The sequence below is a fragment of the Mustela lutreola genome, chromosome 11 (assembly GCF_030435805.1).
Source record: "Mustela lutreola isolate mMusLut2 chromosome 11, mMusLut2.pri, whole genome shotgun sequence".
Taxonomy (NCBI): Eukaryota; Metazoa; Chordata; class Mammalia; order Carnivora; family Mustelidae; genus Mustela; species Mustela lutreola.
Genome location: NC_081300.1, coordinates 61,056,951 through 61,076,465, shown reverse-complemented (window position 1 = coordinate 61,076,465; position 19,515 = coordinate 61,056,951). Strand labels below are relative to the sequence as shown.

Sequence of the window (19,515 nt, the reverse complement as noted above, 5' to 3'; positions counted from 1 at the left end):
GTATTCAGTCTGGAACCCCAAAACATCGTCACTCACCTTATACAATACTTGCGGTGAACGAGTCATCTGATACTACCCTGAGTTTAGAACTGTGTCATTTTTTTGTCTTTTTACAAGAGCAGATGCGGATCTTTTCTACCACTGCTTGGCAGACACTGAAATGTGTCATCATTTGCCTTATGTTATAAACCGCAATAAAGCTTCAATTAGGAAATCATTTCTCAGGATCCAAGCTTCATGATAGTTCTCCACCTAGTCGCCTCTTTGTGACGGAATAAGGCTGGTTGAGGGTGGTAAGAGCTGAGGAGACATAATTCATCCCTAATTACTCCCTACGTTTTCCTGTTCTCCTTAGGCCACAAATGCCACCACTGCTTTAACTACTACTATACTGAAACCAGAGGTAATTCAATTTCGTGCCTTTTACTTTCCTTCCTCTCAAAATTTCTTCCATACAGTCTGAGAAAAAGTCCCTCTTTTCCAAAGCTAGCTAACTTCATTCATGCAAGTTACTTAATGTTTAAGATGCAACAGCACACTTGGGGGAGAAAATGAAAAAGTTGAGCTTAACAGTCCCTACTCCTAATGTTAGCCTGTTGGGGAATGACATGTTTATTTGATCGCTTTACTTTTGTGTCCTCTAAAACACTGCTCAATTATCATTCCTGGATACCTTCTCTACTGGTAACTGCCTTTAGAAATGCTGCATCTTTCCACCTAAAACCAACTCACTCTTCCTTGATTCTGTTTTATCACCTTAAGACCATTCTGTTTCTCCTACCCTTAACCTTACCTTCACTTTCACACCTTATAGCCATTCAACCTATCATATCTGGTTTGGTCCTGAGTCTTCTTTCAACACTTATTTTATTAGAACTAGCCTCCTGTCAAACTCAGTTGATGTCTCTGCAATTCTCCTGCCAAACTCTAATTACCCCATTCTACCTTTGTCTACACTCAATGAACAAAGGTAAATGGAGAAAATCTCAAGGTTTTCTGAATCCAGAAAAATAAACCTACTAGCTTTAGAACTAAAAGGATACTATTTGACTGTAATGAGCAATCCTGTTTCACAAAGTATCTTAACTACTCTGTCTACACCACGAGCATACATTGGAGGTGAACTACTGGAATGTGTCTATTCGTTTACCCTGTCTCCTTCTACCCAACTCAATAAATGTCCTTCTTCCATAAAAATCAAGTGACCAAAGCTCTCCCCACAACATCCAGCAACCTGGTGGAACTCTAATGACAAGGATCCAAAGTATCTGCAAGCAGGAGAGCAGACTGATACCAGCCTGCCAAAATCTCAATTCTGGTTCTCACTTCCTAGCTGTGCAGCCTTGGACAAAAAGCTTTAACCTTCCAATTTCCTTACAGGTAAAATGGGGTACTTAGAGCACTTGCCTCAGAGATTTGTTGTGAGATTAGTTAATTCACATGAAGTATCTAGAAGAGCACTGACACATGGACGTACTCAACAAATACTAGCTATTATCCAAACTTACTTGCCAAAAGAAAAAGAGGCACACAACTCCCAATGATTTCAAATCTCCTTAGACACTGGGTAGATCTTTTTGTTTTGTTTTAAAATTAAATTCAATTAACATATGCACTATTAGTTTCAGAGGTAGAGTTCAGTGATTCATCAGTCTTCTATAATATCCAGAGCTCATTACATCACATGCCCTCCTTAATGTCCATCACCCAGGACCCTGGGTAGATCTTGCAGAAGTCTCAGGGCTAGGGATGCCTCCCAGGAATTAGAAGTGATGTTTATCCAGTTAAGAAAAGGCAGTCATCTCCCATAGTTCTCCTCTACCAACTGCTTTGTGGCAAACCTCACCCACAGATATACAAAGCCACATACAATGTGACCACAAAGTTTGATTCTAGATTAATCTCCCACCAGCTCCCCAAATGGACCTCACATCAGACTAACGCTTATACCTTGTTGCCGAAATAACCCATCCTCTTTTACCGCTGGGCTATCACCTCAGAACTCCTACCCTTTTCCGCTTGAACTTCTCCACTCTGAGGGCCTCACTAAACCATCCAATCGGTAGTAGCGACGGGCGGTGTGTACAAAGGGCAGGGACTTAATCAACGGAAGCTTATGACCCGCACTTACTGGGAATTCCTTGTTCATGGGGAATAACTGCAATCCCCAATGCCCATCATGAATGGAGTTCAACGGGTTACCTGCACCTGCCGGCGTAGGATAGGCACATGCTGAGCCAGTCAGTGTAGCACATGTGCAGCCCCGGACATCTAAGGGCATCACAGACCTGTTACTGCTCAATCTCGGGTGGCTGTGGAATACCCTCCCACATTGTTTCCAAACCTGGTCAGACCAAATAAATCACTTTCTGTGTTCGACCTTTATTATGCAACTGAATCCTGGTTACTTTTTGTAAATTCTGTAAAAGGCTTCTCCCACTAGAATAACTTTGTGTGCAGACATTTCGTTTTTTGTTTTGTTTTATGTATCAGCACAGTATCTGGCACGTAGAAGATGCCCGATATTCATTAAATTGGAGAATCTGTCTCATTTCATTTGCCCATTCTAACCCCATGCACCTCTACAATTGAAATCTCAAAGACATGAATTTTTAATTCTTAGCTAGATTCAGCCTTAAGTTAGACCCCTTGCTTTGAACATAAACAAAGCTAACAAGTCTAAAACAAGTCCTTTAACAGAAGGAAGACCTTTGAGAATTATCTGGAAAAGGCTCTTCTCCATAGATTGAAATGCTAAAATACTAACAACTTTACAGAAAAAAAACCACTTTAATCAGTCACCACAAAACTCAAATATTCCTTAAGTTAAAATTATTCTCTTATTAGCTCTTTATCCCTTGCAGGTTAAGAAGTTTCAAGGGTATGACACTAGACAAAGGAAAGGTGTCTTTGAAAATTGATAAGAAATTATATGGTTATAACAAATTGTACCTACATGTGATTAACTGAGACACATATGAAATGCTACTCAAATTACACCTTCTCTAGTCCTAAGGAAAAGTTAAATCCTTGGCAATTCTTAAGAAAACTGAACTAAAAAGAATATTACTAGTCTCATAGTTTTAATCACTTTATCATAATTATTGTCAATTATTTTCTGATTTCAAATTTTAAAAGTATTAAAAAATAGTGTGTAATTAGATTGGAAGTCAACATGTGTCAGTTGTAGATGTTAGTCTACATATTGACCTTCTACCTTCTAAATAAATGTCGTGCTCATCTCCCAATTTTTTATTGTTTGGGTTTTTTCTTTTTCTTTCTTTTTTTGCAATGTACTATTATAAGGAGATACAAGCGTTATCATATATCAAATAGAACAGAGTTGACCCTTGAACAACTAGGGCTTAGGTGGTGCCATGCACCCGCATAGCTGAAAATCTGGGCTTAACCTTGTACTCCCAAAAAAACTTAACAGCCTATAGTTGAGAGAAGCTTTACCAGTAACATGAACAGTCAATTAACACCTATTTTGTATGTTATACAAACTAATGTTTTCTTATAATAAAGTATGCTAGAGAAAAGAAGTATTAAGAAAATCATAAAGATGAGAAAGTACATTTACAGTACTAAATGGCATTTATGGGGGGGGGGGAGACCATCAACCTATGTATAAGTACATCAGTGCAATTCAAACCCATGTTGTTCAAGGGCCAGCTGTACATTCTCTTTTCATAAGGCAAGAGATTCATATCTTTTAAAATATATTTTATTAAATAATCTACTTGGAGAATAATTACAAAAGCTTTAAACAATAATTCCAAGTAGTAAAAGGCAATTTCTTTAAAAAAAAAAAAGACCCAATAGTCCATTATTTTGTTTTGCTGCTTTATACACAGGAATAATTTATTTTACAAACTAGTTGGTTGCAACAATAGCCTGTAAAATGTAAAACATTTCTTAGTACGTCTCAAAGGCAAAGTGAACTTTATGGTAATCCTTTCACATGAACCAGAATGACAAACCATAAGAAAACTAACACCATAACAGTTCAAAATAAAACTTACAGAATAGGCACTTTGAAATTGAAATCAGCTACTGTAACTCACAGTTCATGTTACTTGTACTTATCTCATTTCATCAAAGGTTATCAACCAGTGAGGCAAATGTTCCTTTGATGCAGAAGCACAAACACATTTAGGTTCCAAAACACTGTGTTCTGGTGTAATACATGCAAGACAGACCCTAAGTTAGAAAAATCTTCTAAAAGAAAATGAAGAAAAACAAAAAGCAGCCAGGAATGAAAGCATTTACAAGCACTTGAATAAGGCCTTTAAGTGTTAAATCAGTGTTTTAAACCCCTTCATTCTCAGGTAAGGGATTAAGAGGCCGAGAGAGAGATCGTCTGCGAGGGTGAGGATACTGGAGGCTGGCAGTGTCAGCATCGCAAGAGTGCTCTACCAGAGGAGGAGGAGGAGGAGGAAGGAGCTGGGCATAACTGGACCATCTCGATCCAGCCCGTGGGGAATCCAGAGGGGGAAAGAAATACCTGAAACAATGAAGACAGGAACAAAACACCAAAACAAAACAAAAACAACAGAAAAAAAAAAAAAAAAAAAGAAAAAACAGAAGAAAAAGAGAAAAGTAGTAAATACAAAGAGAACCAAAGAGGAGAAAACACATGCTGAAAAAAAAAAGCTTTAGTATATTCATGCCAAAACTAACAGAACATAATCGCAAAAATCAAGACCCTTACTCAAATCAAGCTTGCTTAAGCAAGTATAGAAACTTGAAAGAAAGAAATACAATCTGTTAAACTTAAAATGTTAAAAAAAAATTATCAGTATGAATGTTACAAAAAAAGACATTTTATAATTTAAAACATTTTCTAATCTTTCAGAAACATATTTGATGCTATCCTGTAAATTTACAAATCTAATAAGCTTTTTCTTTATTTTAAGCAATGCTTCGTTTGTAGTAGCAGCAGGCACAGGTTTTTTAGTGCATACATGACACTGAGAACCAATCCAAATATACTTTCATATAGTATGGCCAGCTATTGCAATATACTTCTGAAGAAATACAATCTTTGAAAATACTTAGGTGATTTTCTGCAAAAACCTTAAATAGTACAAAATTTTGTTAAGCAAAAGAGCTCAAAGAATATGTCCTTGTTGTTATTCTGCCATTTTATAACTTACCCGTAATACTTAAGCATTTTAGCAAAGACTTATAGCTTTATCATTAAGGTCAAAGTTCTAGAGAATATGAACTAAATGAAGCAGCCAAGTAAATTAAATTCCTGAGACTTGGAATGTGGAGGTTAATGTGCATGCACAATTTTAGCAAATTTTTAACTGCTCCTCTTACGGTAGCCTTCCAAATTTTGAAGAAAAACTTAAGCCATGGAATCATACCATAAAAAAATATACAAGCACATATTAGAAACGTTAAGCTCTTTAGTGAATATGAATTGAAAATTTACAAAGATGTCTTCATTTTACTACCAAATTATAAAATGAAGCAATACCAAATGTTTAATTTGGCCGCAAACTGTACAGTCAAATCACTTTCATTTTACTACTACTTCTCTCACTCCTTTACTAATATTTTTTAAATATTACAAAGAAATGACAGAGTTGTACTAAATAATACCATGTGTAAACCAATTCTACAAAAGGTAAACAAATTAGCACTCAAAACAATCTTTATGAAAAATATTTATTCAACCTTCAAATTATAAAAATTCATCATTTTAGCCTACTGTTTTAGAAAACAAAACAAATAAGTCTATTTTCTCCAAATAGAATAAAGTGATATTTACCCTCCTCCCAACTGCTTGTAAGGATAGTAACAATCCTTTTAATTTTAAAACCCATGTTAGTTTCAGGAACATTTCAAAAAATTGTTTTGGTGACAATGTCTCAACAAAAAGCCTCTCCATTTATATTTCAAAAGCTTCAAATAGTGTCAATAAACTGCTAGTACAAAAAAATGATATACACTGGATTTTTAAAGGCCTTTTGGATTGCGTTTAGTAGTAAGCAGGCTGCTGGTGTATCTTGGGAGAGGTCAAACGGCGCTGGGGAAGGGGAAAAGGAGCTCGCTTTCCATTCCTGTGTGCATGCAACAAGCAGCAAAACAGCAAAGTTACTCCAGTTAGCTGGTACTCAGCTGTGCTTTCTGTTAAAGGACATAATACAAATGGAGAAGGGAAAAATGCATCACAGATCTAACACACACGGTTATTGGCACAATAAGAATACAGATCAAAACTTCAAAGCTCTTTACAATATATGCAGTACAGACAGCAACCACAAACCAGATTTTTTTTTTTTTAAATTAACGGTAGTATCCTTTGTTTCATGAAATCTTCTTTATAATCTGGTATTTTCTGTGGTAACCTGAAATTGTTTTCATGCAAATACTTAAATCTCAAAAGATTTAAGGACTTTTTTTTTTAAACATAACAATATAAAAATAGCTGAAATTTTAAATAGTATTCTGTTATTTAAGATGACAACAGGATAACCACAGGACAATTTGTTAAGGCTGTGCTTTGAAGTTTCCTGAATTGTATTCCAAATTATTCACAAAGGCATATTAAAATAACTTTATCTTACCAATTCACATATTTGAAATTTGAATATAAAAACAAAGGATGACTCTTGAGATCACATCAAACATTAAGATAAGCAAGAATCTAAAATATGTTAAAAATTCTAAAAATCAAGAAATCAGAATTTACCATTTCCTCTTAAATATCCATTGAAGTTTTAAACACACACCAAAAAAACCACATCTAACTCACTCTCTTCTACAAAGCCTTGGTTAATGCAGTTTATTTAAAATTTCAGCTTGACCTAATTTAAAGGCTGCACTACTATCACTAACATACTCATGTTCATTTAGGACTAAAAAAAAAATCCTTGGCATTATGCCAGATTTACTCTTCATCTGACTTCAGAAGCAAAGTAAAATCTTAAAGTTATAAACATTTCTGACAGACCACTAAATTTCAGAATATAGTTTAGTTTAAAGGTTAACAGTCTACCTATAAATATGGCCACATAAGCTAAACACAGAGCTAACAAAGTGAATTTTTTTCTACTTATGTATGAATTTCTTCATTCAATCTTAAAACCCACAAAATCACAGACTTATAGTATGCCTACCAGAATGATTTGAAAAGGAGATTAATTTCTCGTTGTCCCAAAAATCAGCCTACCTGCCAGAAGAAGATCCATTTAATGAATTTTGAAGATTTGGGATATTTGAACCTAGGGAAGGATTTGAGTTTCCCTGCTGAGAATTCCCATTGACAGGGCTCCCATTACCTTTCAAAATACCAGTACACTTCCAATTGTCCATATAATTAGCTGAAAAGAAAATGGTCAAATACATTAACATGACTAACAACTATAACTCAAGGGCACAAATTTGTGGTCAAGTCCTTTAACTATAATTTTAAAAAAACAAGAAATAACTACAATAAAAAAACTATAACATATCTCTCAAGATATATTAGACATATTTAAAATGAAATATATATCTCTCTCAATTTTAACAATTATTTTGTAAAAAGTTTTACAAGAACTAATTTTAAAAAAATTTTTATCATTCTCCTTCCTTATAAGATAAATATTAACAAAGACTACTCTCTAATTTACCACATTAACATTTTACTATCAAAATAAATTCTTCATCTTCAGGAAAATGAATTTCAATCACAAGTATATGGAGGGTAATGGGAGTTATCCTCTTAGCTATGCAAGTACAGATCATATGGGTACCTAATGTCCTCAGAGATGGATGTAAGTAACCTTTAGGATTTGAGTGGCTTACCCAACATGGCCTAATTCTCTGAATGCAAAACAGAGTGCTGGAGACACTGGGTCCAGGAAACTCAAGTTAGGGAGCCTGCTTGAGTGGAACTGTGTGTTCCTGACTAAAGCCCAGAGGCATGAAAAGGAAGCAAAGCCCTTGATATCAAATGACACTGAGGAAATTGAGGTCTGGGCTGGTTCTACCACAGCCTAAAACTGGCCATGGGAGACTCGGTCAAACTGCATTTTGAGAAACAGTGACTGCTCAAGGTACATGAACTAAGCTTAAGTTTGGATCCTAAAAGTGGGATACCACCAACTAGAGTGGTACAAGGACCAAAGACACCTCCGCCCAATGGATAAACTTCCATGGAAAAGTGCAGACCATGCTGCAGCAACCAGTCAGCATTGAGTTACTAGACGGAATTCTCAGCATGGCACAAGAAACTTTCAGAATCAGTGGCCAGAAGCTTCAACTTCTGAGAGCTGCAGAGAGGAAGTGGGGTATATACTGGGTTTTATCCTATGAAGGGCTGGTTGGCTAAAAGCAATTATTTAATAGGAGATGTCTGTAGTCCTATCCTGAGTCTGCAGAGCAGTCACACAGATTACATATATAGCAAATGGTATTTTTTGGAGATACCACATAATATAGCAAATAGTATCTTAAACCGCATATTCTGTTACAATTACTTTTAGTTTTAAAAGTTGCTTTTTTCCACATGGAAACTTAAAAAACAATTGAATCAGTCCTAACTGCCATGAACTAAGTAAATGAATGGAGGTTCAAAATAACACAATTTAATGTTAGGACATCAATTTAAGTAACTGTAGAAAGATAATTTTTCCGAAGTATTTCTGAACTTACATTTCTAAGTGAAAATTCTGACGAACCAACACAGCAACAATTGCTTCATTAAAATCTTACCTTTCCACAATCTCACACAGCCATCATCTCCTGAAGATGCTAGCACTGTTCCTGTTATATTCCAACTCACTCGCCAGACCTGGGAATTATGATTATCAAACTGAGCCACTATATGGATTTCAAATTTTGTTGGTCCACCAGAGGAAGTAAGTTCTTTCCTATTAATAAAAAAACTTCCCTAAAAATGCTGATTGAAGATTTTATACACACATATACAGAGTTCTAATTTTAAAAATACAAATGGTCTCACATACTATATTATTTTTACCATATTACATTATAAAACCGTGCATATCCATAACTACCACCTTCCCTCCCACACCCCTCCAACCTTATGTCATTGAGAGCTGGGCCATGTCGCTTTCATTTGACTCCCCAGCACCTAGTATGACCCTACCACATAAAAATTATTCAGTAATTATTTCATGGAAGAAAGGAACAGGAGTGCCTGGGTGGCTCAGTCAGTTAAGCATCCAACTCTTGATTTCAGCCCAGGTCATTATCTCAGAGTTGCAAAATTAAGCCTCATGGCTACTCTAAGCTGGGCTTGGAGCATGCTTAAGATTATCTCTCTCCCTCTTCCTCTGCTCCTCTGGGCCCCCCACCACCCACTCTCTCTCTTTAAAAAAAAAAAAAAAGAAAGAAAGAAAGAAAGAAAAAAGAAAAAACAAAAGAGGATTCCCCCAAACAAAACTGAGAAATAAAATACATAACAATTTTAAAAGGAAAGCTGTAGGAAGGAAAGAATAGAAGGGGGAAAGGAAGGAAAAAGGAAAAGAACTGAAACTCACAATTCCAAAACTAAAGATTGAACAGATTATTCACAAGAATGTCTCAGTGCTAATTTAATTTTCCTAAGTAAACTCCCACCTCTCATTTGTTCAAACATTTACAGAGTACCAATTATATTCAGAGGATCCAAATCATATCAGCCTAAAGAAAACGCAATTAAGAAAACATAAATCTCCTGTCTTTATTCCATTCCCCAACCCCAAAACTCATATATTTGTAGATAAAATGTTCAATAAAGAATCCATTCTTCAGTTCACAGTTGCCTCTTCACTCTTCTCCATGGAAGAAAATTAAGAATAGTTTTAAATTAGTAATTGCTTCAAAAACTCACCTCACAGGCTTTAATGTAAAAATCCTCACATCTTTGGTTGCTATGGCTAGAATATGGAAAGACCTTCCCAAGTTTGGAGCAAAGGCAATGTCATGCACAGGATCTGTGACTGTCATGAGGGTTTCCGCTTTTGCGTATTTCCTAATGAAAAACCAATTCAGATAAAAATTTCAGAAATGAAAATTTTTAAAAATCCACATTGAAGCAGTGTTTACCACAGCAGTATACAATAAGGCCAAGGCCTAACCCCAGAAACAGAAATGTGACCTAATTTAGAAAAAGGATCTTTGCATATATAATTAAGGATCTCAGGATAAGATCATCCTGGATCATTTGCATAAAAGACAGAAAAGGAGAAACAGACCGAGAAGGCAGCATCTGAAGACAGAGGGAGAAACTGAACTTACGCAGCCACATGCCAAGGACCTCCCAAAGCCACCAGAAGTCTGAAGATGAGGAAGGACTGTGGAGGAAGCACGCCCTGACTACACCTTGATTTCAGATTTCTGGCCTCCAGAACTGTGAGAATAAATCTCTGTTTTAAGCCATTAGTTTGTAGTAATTTGTTACGGCAACACCAGTAAACTAATAAAGCCGCCTGGGTTTCTTTCTTTGACTTCCTAAGTTTAGCTTAGAACCATTTTAAAAAACTTGAATTATTAAATGAGATCCTGATTCATTAGCCATTAGTATCTAATTCCAAGAAAAGAGTAATTCAATTCTTAAGTACTTGAGTATAAATTGAAAAATGAACCTGATAACAGCAAGAATTTTAGTGGGGATAAAGGAAGCTATACCAAAGTCTACTTCAACCCTACAATTCTATTTCTCTATTTGCAAACAGAGAAGAAAACAATGAAGGAAACAACAGATTAAGACTTTCCTATTCCATTTTTCTATGTCATCGATTGAATATCAGGGACAGAAGTGAAGCACAGAACCCTGTGTGTAACGGAGGAGTCAGAGAGAGGCACCTACCTTACCTTCCTCCTCTGAAATACTAGTGTTCCCAACATTCTATGCTTGGCCTTCTTTTCACCCCAACATTTTTCTCAAATGTCTCCAAGCCAGGGCATGCCTCATTGTTCTTTCCTTAACCTCTCCTCACCCTATATTGCTCACCCTGAGTAATCTAAGCCACAGCCTTGCTGCTTCTACTCTTCTACTCCTGACTTCTGTTTGATCTTAGACAAATCATTTTACCTTGATCTGTTTCTTCATTTATAAAATGGTGCTAATATAAAAGCTACCTACCCTATTCATAAGATGACTGTTAGAATCTGAATTTCATAAAATATGTGAAAATGCCTTATATAAAAGTAGGCACTTACATCACTATGAAGACCAGGTCTTTCTTAATATTTTCACTCACCAAAGAAATAACAATATCCAATACTAGTTAATTGGACAAATGTCTCTTGTGTACTAAATGGTGTTATTACTTACAGGAATATCAACTAAGTATTCATCACTTCATGCTACACAGTCCACTATCACTCTATGTTAACATGTTCAATCTATATAAGAACCTTTGAACAACTCTTGCTTCAAAGAACCAGACCAAAAAAAATCCAAAAATGGGTGAACTTAAAGGTCTGCTAACTTCCTAAGTCAATCCCTCACACACTCACACACAGACACCTTTACCTACCCAATGCCACTTCCCAGTCATATGTAGAAAATACCAGGCACTTACTGTTTGACTCCCTTGCATCTAAAGCATGGTAAGTGACCCAATTCTGGCCAGAGGACCCAATGAAAAAGCCTGCTAAGACGCTTTCAGAAAATATTCTCTCTCCCTAATATAAAGAGACATGAAAGCAAATGCCCTTCTTTGTATTTGCATGTGAAAACCTAGAAAGGCTCTTGTGATCTAAGAGGGAGCTGTCACCACACGCTAAGTATGACAGCAAAAAAAAAAAAAAAGGAAAGTACCAAGACCACTGCACCAAGTGAGCTGCTTAATTGACATCTGAACTGCTCTGCTGCCAGGCTCCTTGTTATAGGAGATAATGCAGGAAATCCAGCTCCTAATCTAGATTTATTCTGCTAGCTAAGAGATTCATTCGGTTATCTGTATCACTGAATTCATTTAAGTTTTAGGTTATTTTCTATCTGCCCTGTATTTTCTTTCAGAACTAACTAGAAGTTCTTATCCCTTTATTCAAATATTATTTATGAAGTACTTTTCATTCTTCTATGTTTTAGAAATGATCCCCCTTTTAAATTTTCGATTTATGCCTCCAAACTCATTCTGTTCAGCTAAGGCTGAAAGAAATTACTTTAATAATATTAACTCTTCATGAAGCCTCTTTAAAATATGCTATTAGGGGTACCCGGGTGGCTCAGTCGGTTAAGCATCCAACTCTTGGTTTTGTTTTAAGTCATGATCTCTGCCATGGGATCGGGCCCTGCATCAGACTCCATGCTCAGCAGAGAGTGTGCTTGGGATTCTCTTCCTCTACTCCTCCCCTGTCATGCATGTGCACACTCTCTCACTCTCAAACCTTTTTTTAAAATGTTTATAGGGCAGGTGGTGGGCGGTTAGGGATAGAGTTATGGATATTGCTATGGTGAGTGCGATGAAATGTGTAAGCTGATGATTCACAGACCTGTACCACTGGGGCAAATAATACATTATATGTTAATCGAAAAAAATGTTTATAGGGCATCTGGGTGGCTCAGTCAGTTAAGTGTCTACATTCGGCTCAGGTCATGATCCCAGCACATCAGGCTCCTTGCTCGGTGGGGAGCCTGCTTCTCGCTCTGCCTCTCATGAATAAACAAATAAAATCTTTTAAGAAATGCTTATTTAAAAAAATGTGCTATTAATATTGCTCATAGCTTTAGTAGCTTAAAAGGTTACAAAAGCCTCAGAAGTTCTAGAGGAAGGTTCCTATAATCTGGAACTATGTTGGCCAATACTGCAGCCACTAGCCACATGTGCCTATCTAAATTTAAATTTATAAAAATAAACAAATGCAGTTCTGCCGCTGTAGTAGCACATTCTGAGCTTCCACAGCTGCCATGTGGCTAGTGGCCAGTACGTTAGCTGGTACAGGCATGGGTCAGTTCCATCAGCACAGCAAGTTCTATTGGACAACACTGTGTAAGCACAGACTCTCTGAAGAAATCAATAATCTGGGAAGTTAGAGAGCTGGTATAAGAACTCTGCAAAAACCCTAGAAACATTCTGAATTGCAAAGCCCAAAGGAATTAGCGGTCCCCCCCTTAGCCAGTCTTGCTTCTCACAGTTTGTTACCCACGATCAAACTGCCATCCAGAAGATGATCTCCTGATATATCATCAGAAAGTCAGCAGTAGCCTAACGCTATGTCACAGGTCTACACCATTCCCCTCCTGCTATCTCATCACATTATCATCTCACATCATCACAGGAAGAAGTGTGAGTCCAACACAGTAAGATATTTTGAGAAAGACTGCATTCATATAACTTTTATTTACAGTGTATTATTTCAATTCTTACATGTTACTACTAGCTACTATTGTTAATCTCATATTCTGCCTAACTTATAAACTTTATCATAGGTATATATGTATAGAAAAAAACAGAGTATATACAATTTCATACTATTTCAGGTTTCAGGGAGCCACTGGGTGGTCTTGGAACATATCCCCTACAGATAAGGGGAAAACTCTAGTTCTTTTCTGCTTCTGGTCCTGCCCAATATCTGGTTCCTCGACTCAAGACTGTTGTCTAGCACATGTGAAGCCCACTTGAACAACTGATGTGTGCTCTCTTTTCCTATAAGACTCTGAATACACCTCTTTACAGCTCTAAGAGGTGTTGCAGGTATCACAACATGACCCAACATAAATTTTCCATCATGTGCTGCTATACTCTACTCAAATCTGTCCTATTTCCAGATGCCCTTATTTCAAGAAATTACACAGCATCCATTGAACTATTAAGCCAGAACCTTGAAAGTCATCTCAAAAGCTTCCCCCATTCTTCACCTTCTACATCCAGTCATCAGATCCTATTCATACCATTTAATTTATTCTCCAACTGCCTACTTCTCTCAATCCCCATTGCCATGACTCTATCCCAAAGCCACTACAATCTCCCACCTCAACCTCTGCCCTCAAAAATACTTTCCATACCTATGGAAGAGTTAAACTACAATGCAAGCCCATCATTCCCCAACTCAAAAATCTTTCAATGGCTTCTCATTTCCCATAAAATAAAATCTAAACATGGAACACTAGGTCTCACAGATCTAAGTTTTGTTTCTCACCACACTCCTTTTTACCTATTTCATTTCAACTACAATAAAAATATATTGGTTCTCTCTTGTTCACGTACCTTATCATTTGTAGTTTTCTCCATTTGGAATGTTTTGCCCTCTTTGGCTAACTTTTACTCATCCCTTAAGTTCTGTCTGGAGAACCTTCCTGGCCCTCTCCCCACCAGGTATAGTAAACCCTTAACACCCCAATTCTCCCAGTTTATAAAATTCATCATCACTTTAATATTTTTGTTTGTTTTCCCAGCGAGATGCTACATACTGGAAAATCAGTCACCTTCTCTTCTATACCATTTAATTTTATATTATCAGAGCCTAGCACAGAAATTGGCATAGCACAGGAATTAGTAAATAGGTAATGAATCATGCGTAATTCAATGAATGGATAAAGAAATAACATTTTTAAAAATTAAATGCAATTTGGGACACTAATTAAAACCAAAGCAGTACTAACCTGGTATTTTCATTATACTCGAAAATCTGAACCTTGGCCATTGCATTTGGACTACTGTCATCACTTCCTACAGCTATCATGGGGGAATGAGCACGAGAGCTAGAAATGAAAAGTAAAAACTTTTTTACATAATTATCAAGTTAATATACATCTAATTCAGAGAATTAGAAAAACCTGGCATCAAGAAGCTCTACAACCCACAAATAAGCATGTCACTACCATGACTAGATAGATCCCTGCCATACATCTGACACAGCCACACCTTGGAAAGGTATGTCCTTGAGAATGCTCAACATGGGGACAAATAATACCATCCTTTTGCTAATAGACAGTAATTCTTGGGGCGTCTAGTAACTCAAGGGTAAGAAACCGACTCATGACTTTTGGCTTGGGTCATGAGATCAAACCCCATGTCGGGCTCTGCACTCATCACAGAGTCTGCTTGAGATTCTCTCTCTCCTTCTCCCTCTGTCCCTCCTCCTGCTCATGCACAATCTCTTTCATGTGCTCTCTCTAATTAAATAAATGATTTTTTTTAAAAAAGTAGCTCTTCTCCCAAAAGGTTTCAAGCATTCAGTAGAGCTTAAAAAAAAAAAAAAAAAAAAAAAAAAAAGAGCCGGGAGGTCTTAGAATTCTTCTTCCTGAAAGATTTGGTCATTACCTATGAAATGAAAAGTAATCCTATGGCGACCAATTCATGGCAAAAGGATTTTAAGTGCTTTGTACAAAAAGAAGAAACCCTGACAGAAGGAAGAAAAGCAGAGAAAGATCAACCCTCAAGAAGGCATGCTCCCCACATGTCATTCTCTTCTTTAGATTCATTTGTGGTCAACTTCATTTTTAAAAAAGTCAAAAGAGGGGCGCCTGGGTGGCTCAGTGGTTAAAGCCTCGGCCTTCAGCTCAGGTCATGATCCCAGGGTCCTGGGATCAAGCCCCGCATAGGGCTCTCTGCTCAGCAGGGAGCCTGCTTCCTCCTCTCTGCCTGCCTCTCTGCCTATTTGTGATCTCTGTCTGTCAAATAAATAAATAAAATCTTTTTAAAATAAATAAATAAATAAAGTCTGTTAAAAAGACAAAAGATAATAAAAGCATGACCTCTACTGAAGTGAACTCTAAGTTGAATTTTTTTTTAATTTCTATGCCTAGTTACCTCAATACTGATTTCCTTTGCCTCCCTCATCCAGATTAAGTAATATCCCTATGAACATGACCCCTTGTTAAACCTCTGACCTTGTCATCTGCCAACCTCATAAAGTTGAAAACAGAATGTGGTAATTAAAAAAAAAAAAAAGGTTTAGTTCTTTATTAATAGAGCTTTACAGCACTCTAAAACTGGCAGAGAGAGGGACAAGAAGAAACAAAAATTAAGGTGCTCCATCCCCAAAGTCAAGTCCTCCTGAAATTCAGGGATACCCCAGCCCACCAGTTCCCTTGGTTTATACTCCCTACAAGGGAATTTTGCCAACACACTCTACCTACTCAGTTGAAACTCAGCCAAGCACTAGGTAAGAGAGTGTGCTACTAAGAAAACAGAGCACCTAACAGTAGAAAAATACCAATACTGGTTCCTAACTATAAATACTACTCTTGTTCATAACTACAAAAAAACAAGCAAAGACTAACACACAATGAAACCAAGATGCATGAAAATAAAGACCAAGGTATACAAATGATCTCTGAGAAAGTAGATACAGCCAATCCTTATCATCTGCAGGTTCTCTATTTGTAAACTGGCCTGCTTACTAAAATTTGTTTGTAACCCCCAAAATCCAATACTTGGGGCTTTCACGGTTAACTCATGAATATGCCTGGAGCGGCTCTGCAAAAAATGAATCATCCGACCTACATGTTTCATGCTGAGGTCAAACAATGTAAGGCTATGCCTTCTTATTTCAGCTCTCACACTGAAAACAAGTGTTGCACTCTATTTACCACCATGCTTTTTGCATTTTTGTGGTGGGTTGGTGATTTCTTTTTTTAAAATGGTCCCCAAAAGTGGTACTGCAGTACAGTCTAGTGTTTCTAAGCTTAGCAAAAAGACTATGATATACCTTATGGAGAAAATACTGTATTAGATAAGCTTTGTTAAGGCATGAGTTTTAAGGCTGTTGGCAGAATTCAATGTTAATGAATCAGCAACATATGCTAAATAAGGTATCTTTAAACACAAACACTCATAAAATAAGGTTAAATATTTATTAGTTGACAAAAATGTGATCAAAGGCTCATGGGAAACCAATCCCATATCTCCCCAAGGAGTAAAATACTCAGTTATCCCCTTGCCAGTTATAAGCAATGTAATAAAATATTAGAAAATGGGTGAATGAGAGGTGTAAGCTAATTTGTTTAAAAAAAAAAAAGAGGTGAGTCCATATCTAATCTAAAAATTGGTAAATCACTAAGTTGAAAATGGATACACTATCTGAAATTCTGATAATTACCAATATAACTAAAAAACCATCATCAACATTCCCACAAATAAGATCTCTCAAACCAGCTGGCTCCATTGGTGAAGCATGCAACTCTTGACCTCAGGGTTGTAAGTTCGGCTCCACGCTGGAGGTAGAAATTACTTAAAATCTTAACCAAAAAAAAAAAAAAAAAAAAGGAGATATCTATCTAGTCATACATTGAGAAATGGAAAGCTTTTGTAAATGTACTAAATTCATCTTTCTTATAGTGAGTATAGGTACTGTTTAAAGCTAACATAGCAAGAACCTGAGGCATAAGTAAATAAATATACTAAATATACTAAATATAATAGCAACTGGGGTGCCGGGCTGGCTCAGTTGGGAGAGCATGCAACTCTTGATTTTGGGGCTGTGGGTTCAAGCCCCATGCTGGGTGTAGAGATTACTTGAAAACAAAATCCTGTAAAAAATTTTTTAAAAATTTAAAAAAATACCATAGCAACTGGCAGAATTAAAATCTAAAATCAGAACTATGAAGGGCATTTTTAGCAGGTAGGGGAACTTTTAACCTTTCATTTTGTACTCTTCTAGATTTGAAATTATTCTTTTTCTTTTCTTTTTAAAGATTTTACTTATTTGAGAGAGAAAGCAAGACCATGGTGGGGGAGGGTGGGCCAACCAGGTGCCCATGAAATTTTTTCTCTACCAAGTAATTCGTTATTCTTTTATTTTAAAAATAACTTAATAGAAAGCAACTATGAGGAGCACCTGGGTGGCTCAGTTGCTTAAGGGTCTATCTTTGGGTCAGATCATGATTCCAAGATCCTGGGATCAATCCCAATGTCAGGCTCCCTGCTCGGCAAGAGTCTGCTTCTTTCTCTCTCTCTCTGCCCCTCACACCCACTTATGCTCTCTCTCATAAATAAATAAAATCATTAAAAAAAAGCAACTATGATATAGTATAGCAGTTAAAAAAACAATGTAAAACTAGATATATATACTAATACACTGGGAAATACCCGCAATATATTTGTAAATGAAAAAGGCAAATTTCAAATAAGGAGAATATATGTCTATACACATCTGTGTGTTCTGGTCTACCTTTACATGATAGTATATGTGCATGTTGCCTATATTTGTGTATTTAAAAACACATTGAGTATTTATTTGTATATACATGGAAAAAGCCCAGAAGTTGTACACCCAAATATTTACAATGGCTGGCTTCTTCTATGGAATAAAAATAGGGGACAAGAGACATAACAGGGTGAGGGCAGATTAAAGAGAATTTTTATTCTACATAACATGTATTTTTAAAAATAATAAACATGACTAAGAAAATATTTTAAGGAAATTAACCCATCAAATGCTTAGCTTAAAAATACTAATTTGCTTTACTAGGATTATATTATCAGGTTTTCTGTGTAAGCTTACCTTGAAGGATTCCAAGAAATACAACTACAGCTTAGCTTACATGAAATCTCATGCTGCAGAGACCACTGGCTGAGATTCATAACATCTGGCGCCTCATATATTCTTACTATACCATCTGCCGAACAGGTTGCTAACATAAGGCCCATATGTTTAGGAGCAAATTTCACATCGGTAACAGATGTTCTGCTATCCACTAGAGTTGTCCTCTTAACCTGAAAAAAAAAAATTATTTACATACAAAAAGGAAGGATGGTAGAGTAGAAAGAACATGGGTTCTAAAATCCCACTGCCATTTTACTAAGTAACCTTGAATAAGTTATTTAAAAACCACCGGGGTCTCAATTTTCTCCACAGCAAAATACCACATACACAGTTGGCAATCCGTAACAAATTAGTGACCTATAATTAATTATTCCCTTTAAGGGAGAAAAAAAGTTGCCTTAGAAAGTCTAACTTTATTAAGAGTGCAAAAACTCTGCCTTAAGGAGACCAGTCACTAAACTACAAACTGTTTGCATTTTAATATAGGTAGTTTTGTTTTGCACAGTATGATGCAAGCAGTAAATTACATGAATTAAGATTCTTTAACAGTAAAATGGAAAGCATGCAACTTCTTCCTTTAAACATAAATGCCAGTTAGCCCTATTTGGATCACCACCAACCACTTTAAGAGAAGTCGTTTACTAGAGACCAAGAGAATGGTACAAAGCTGGCATTGTGATAATTAGAGAATGCCAACAGAGCATATTCAAGCTACTTTCTGGCATCTAGATTTCTGACTGAAAATATCAACAAAATTTAGAAATCAGGACTTTATTGTCTATGGTTACTAAAATACATCTTAAGGAGTCTCAATAGTAGAAAAAGAGCACATAAAACTCCAAAGATTATATCCTTGCAAACATCTGTCTATGAACACCACTGAATAATCAATACCAATACAACTGCTGAAATATTAAATGCATTAATGACAGCTGATTTAACTAAATACAATAAATATACAGATATCCCCTACTTTTCTAAGGTTTATGTTACAGCACTTTGCTTTTACAAAGACCTACTTCAGTACCTTTCTTGCTAACCAAAAGAAATCTGAAGAGGATCCCAGCTTTT

At 36.3% G+C, this 19,515-nt stretch overlaps 1 protein-coding gene across 2 annotated transcripts in view; it reads right to left on the bottom strand.

The window, feature by feature from the left end:
* Positions 1-3,829: 3,829 nt before the first annotated feature.
* SEH1L (SEH1 like nucleoporin) overlaps positions 3,830-19,515 on the bottom strand; it is a 29,085-nt gene continuing 13,399 nt past the window's right edge. Inside the window, exons 4-9 of one of the 2 annotated variants that reach the window (XM_059139471.1) lie at positions 18,403-18,614; positions 14,558-14,656; positions 9,836-9,976; positions 8,713-8,870; positions 7,187-7,337; positions 3,830-4,507 (exon numbers count right to left, since the gene is read on the bottom strand). In XM_059139471.1, the coding sequence (XP_058995454.1) occupies positions 4,312-4,507; positions 7,187-7,337; positions 8,713-8,870; positions 9,836-9,976; positions 14,558-14,656; positions 18,403-18,614 (957 nt within the window). In that variant the 3' untranslated portion in view covers positions 3,830-4,311. Of the gene's footprint in view, positions 4,508-5,663; positions 6,142-7,186; positions 7,338-8,712; positions 8,871-9,835; positions 9,977-14,557; positions 14,657-18,402; positions 18,615-19,515 lie in introns of those variants that run through there. The other variant, XM_059139472.1, reaches the window with a different exon arrangement.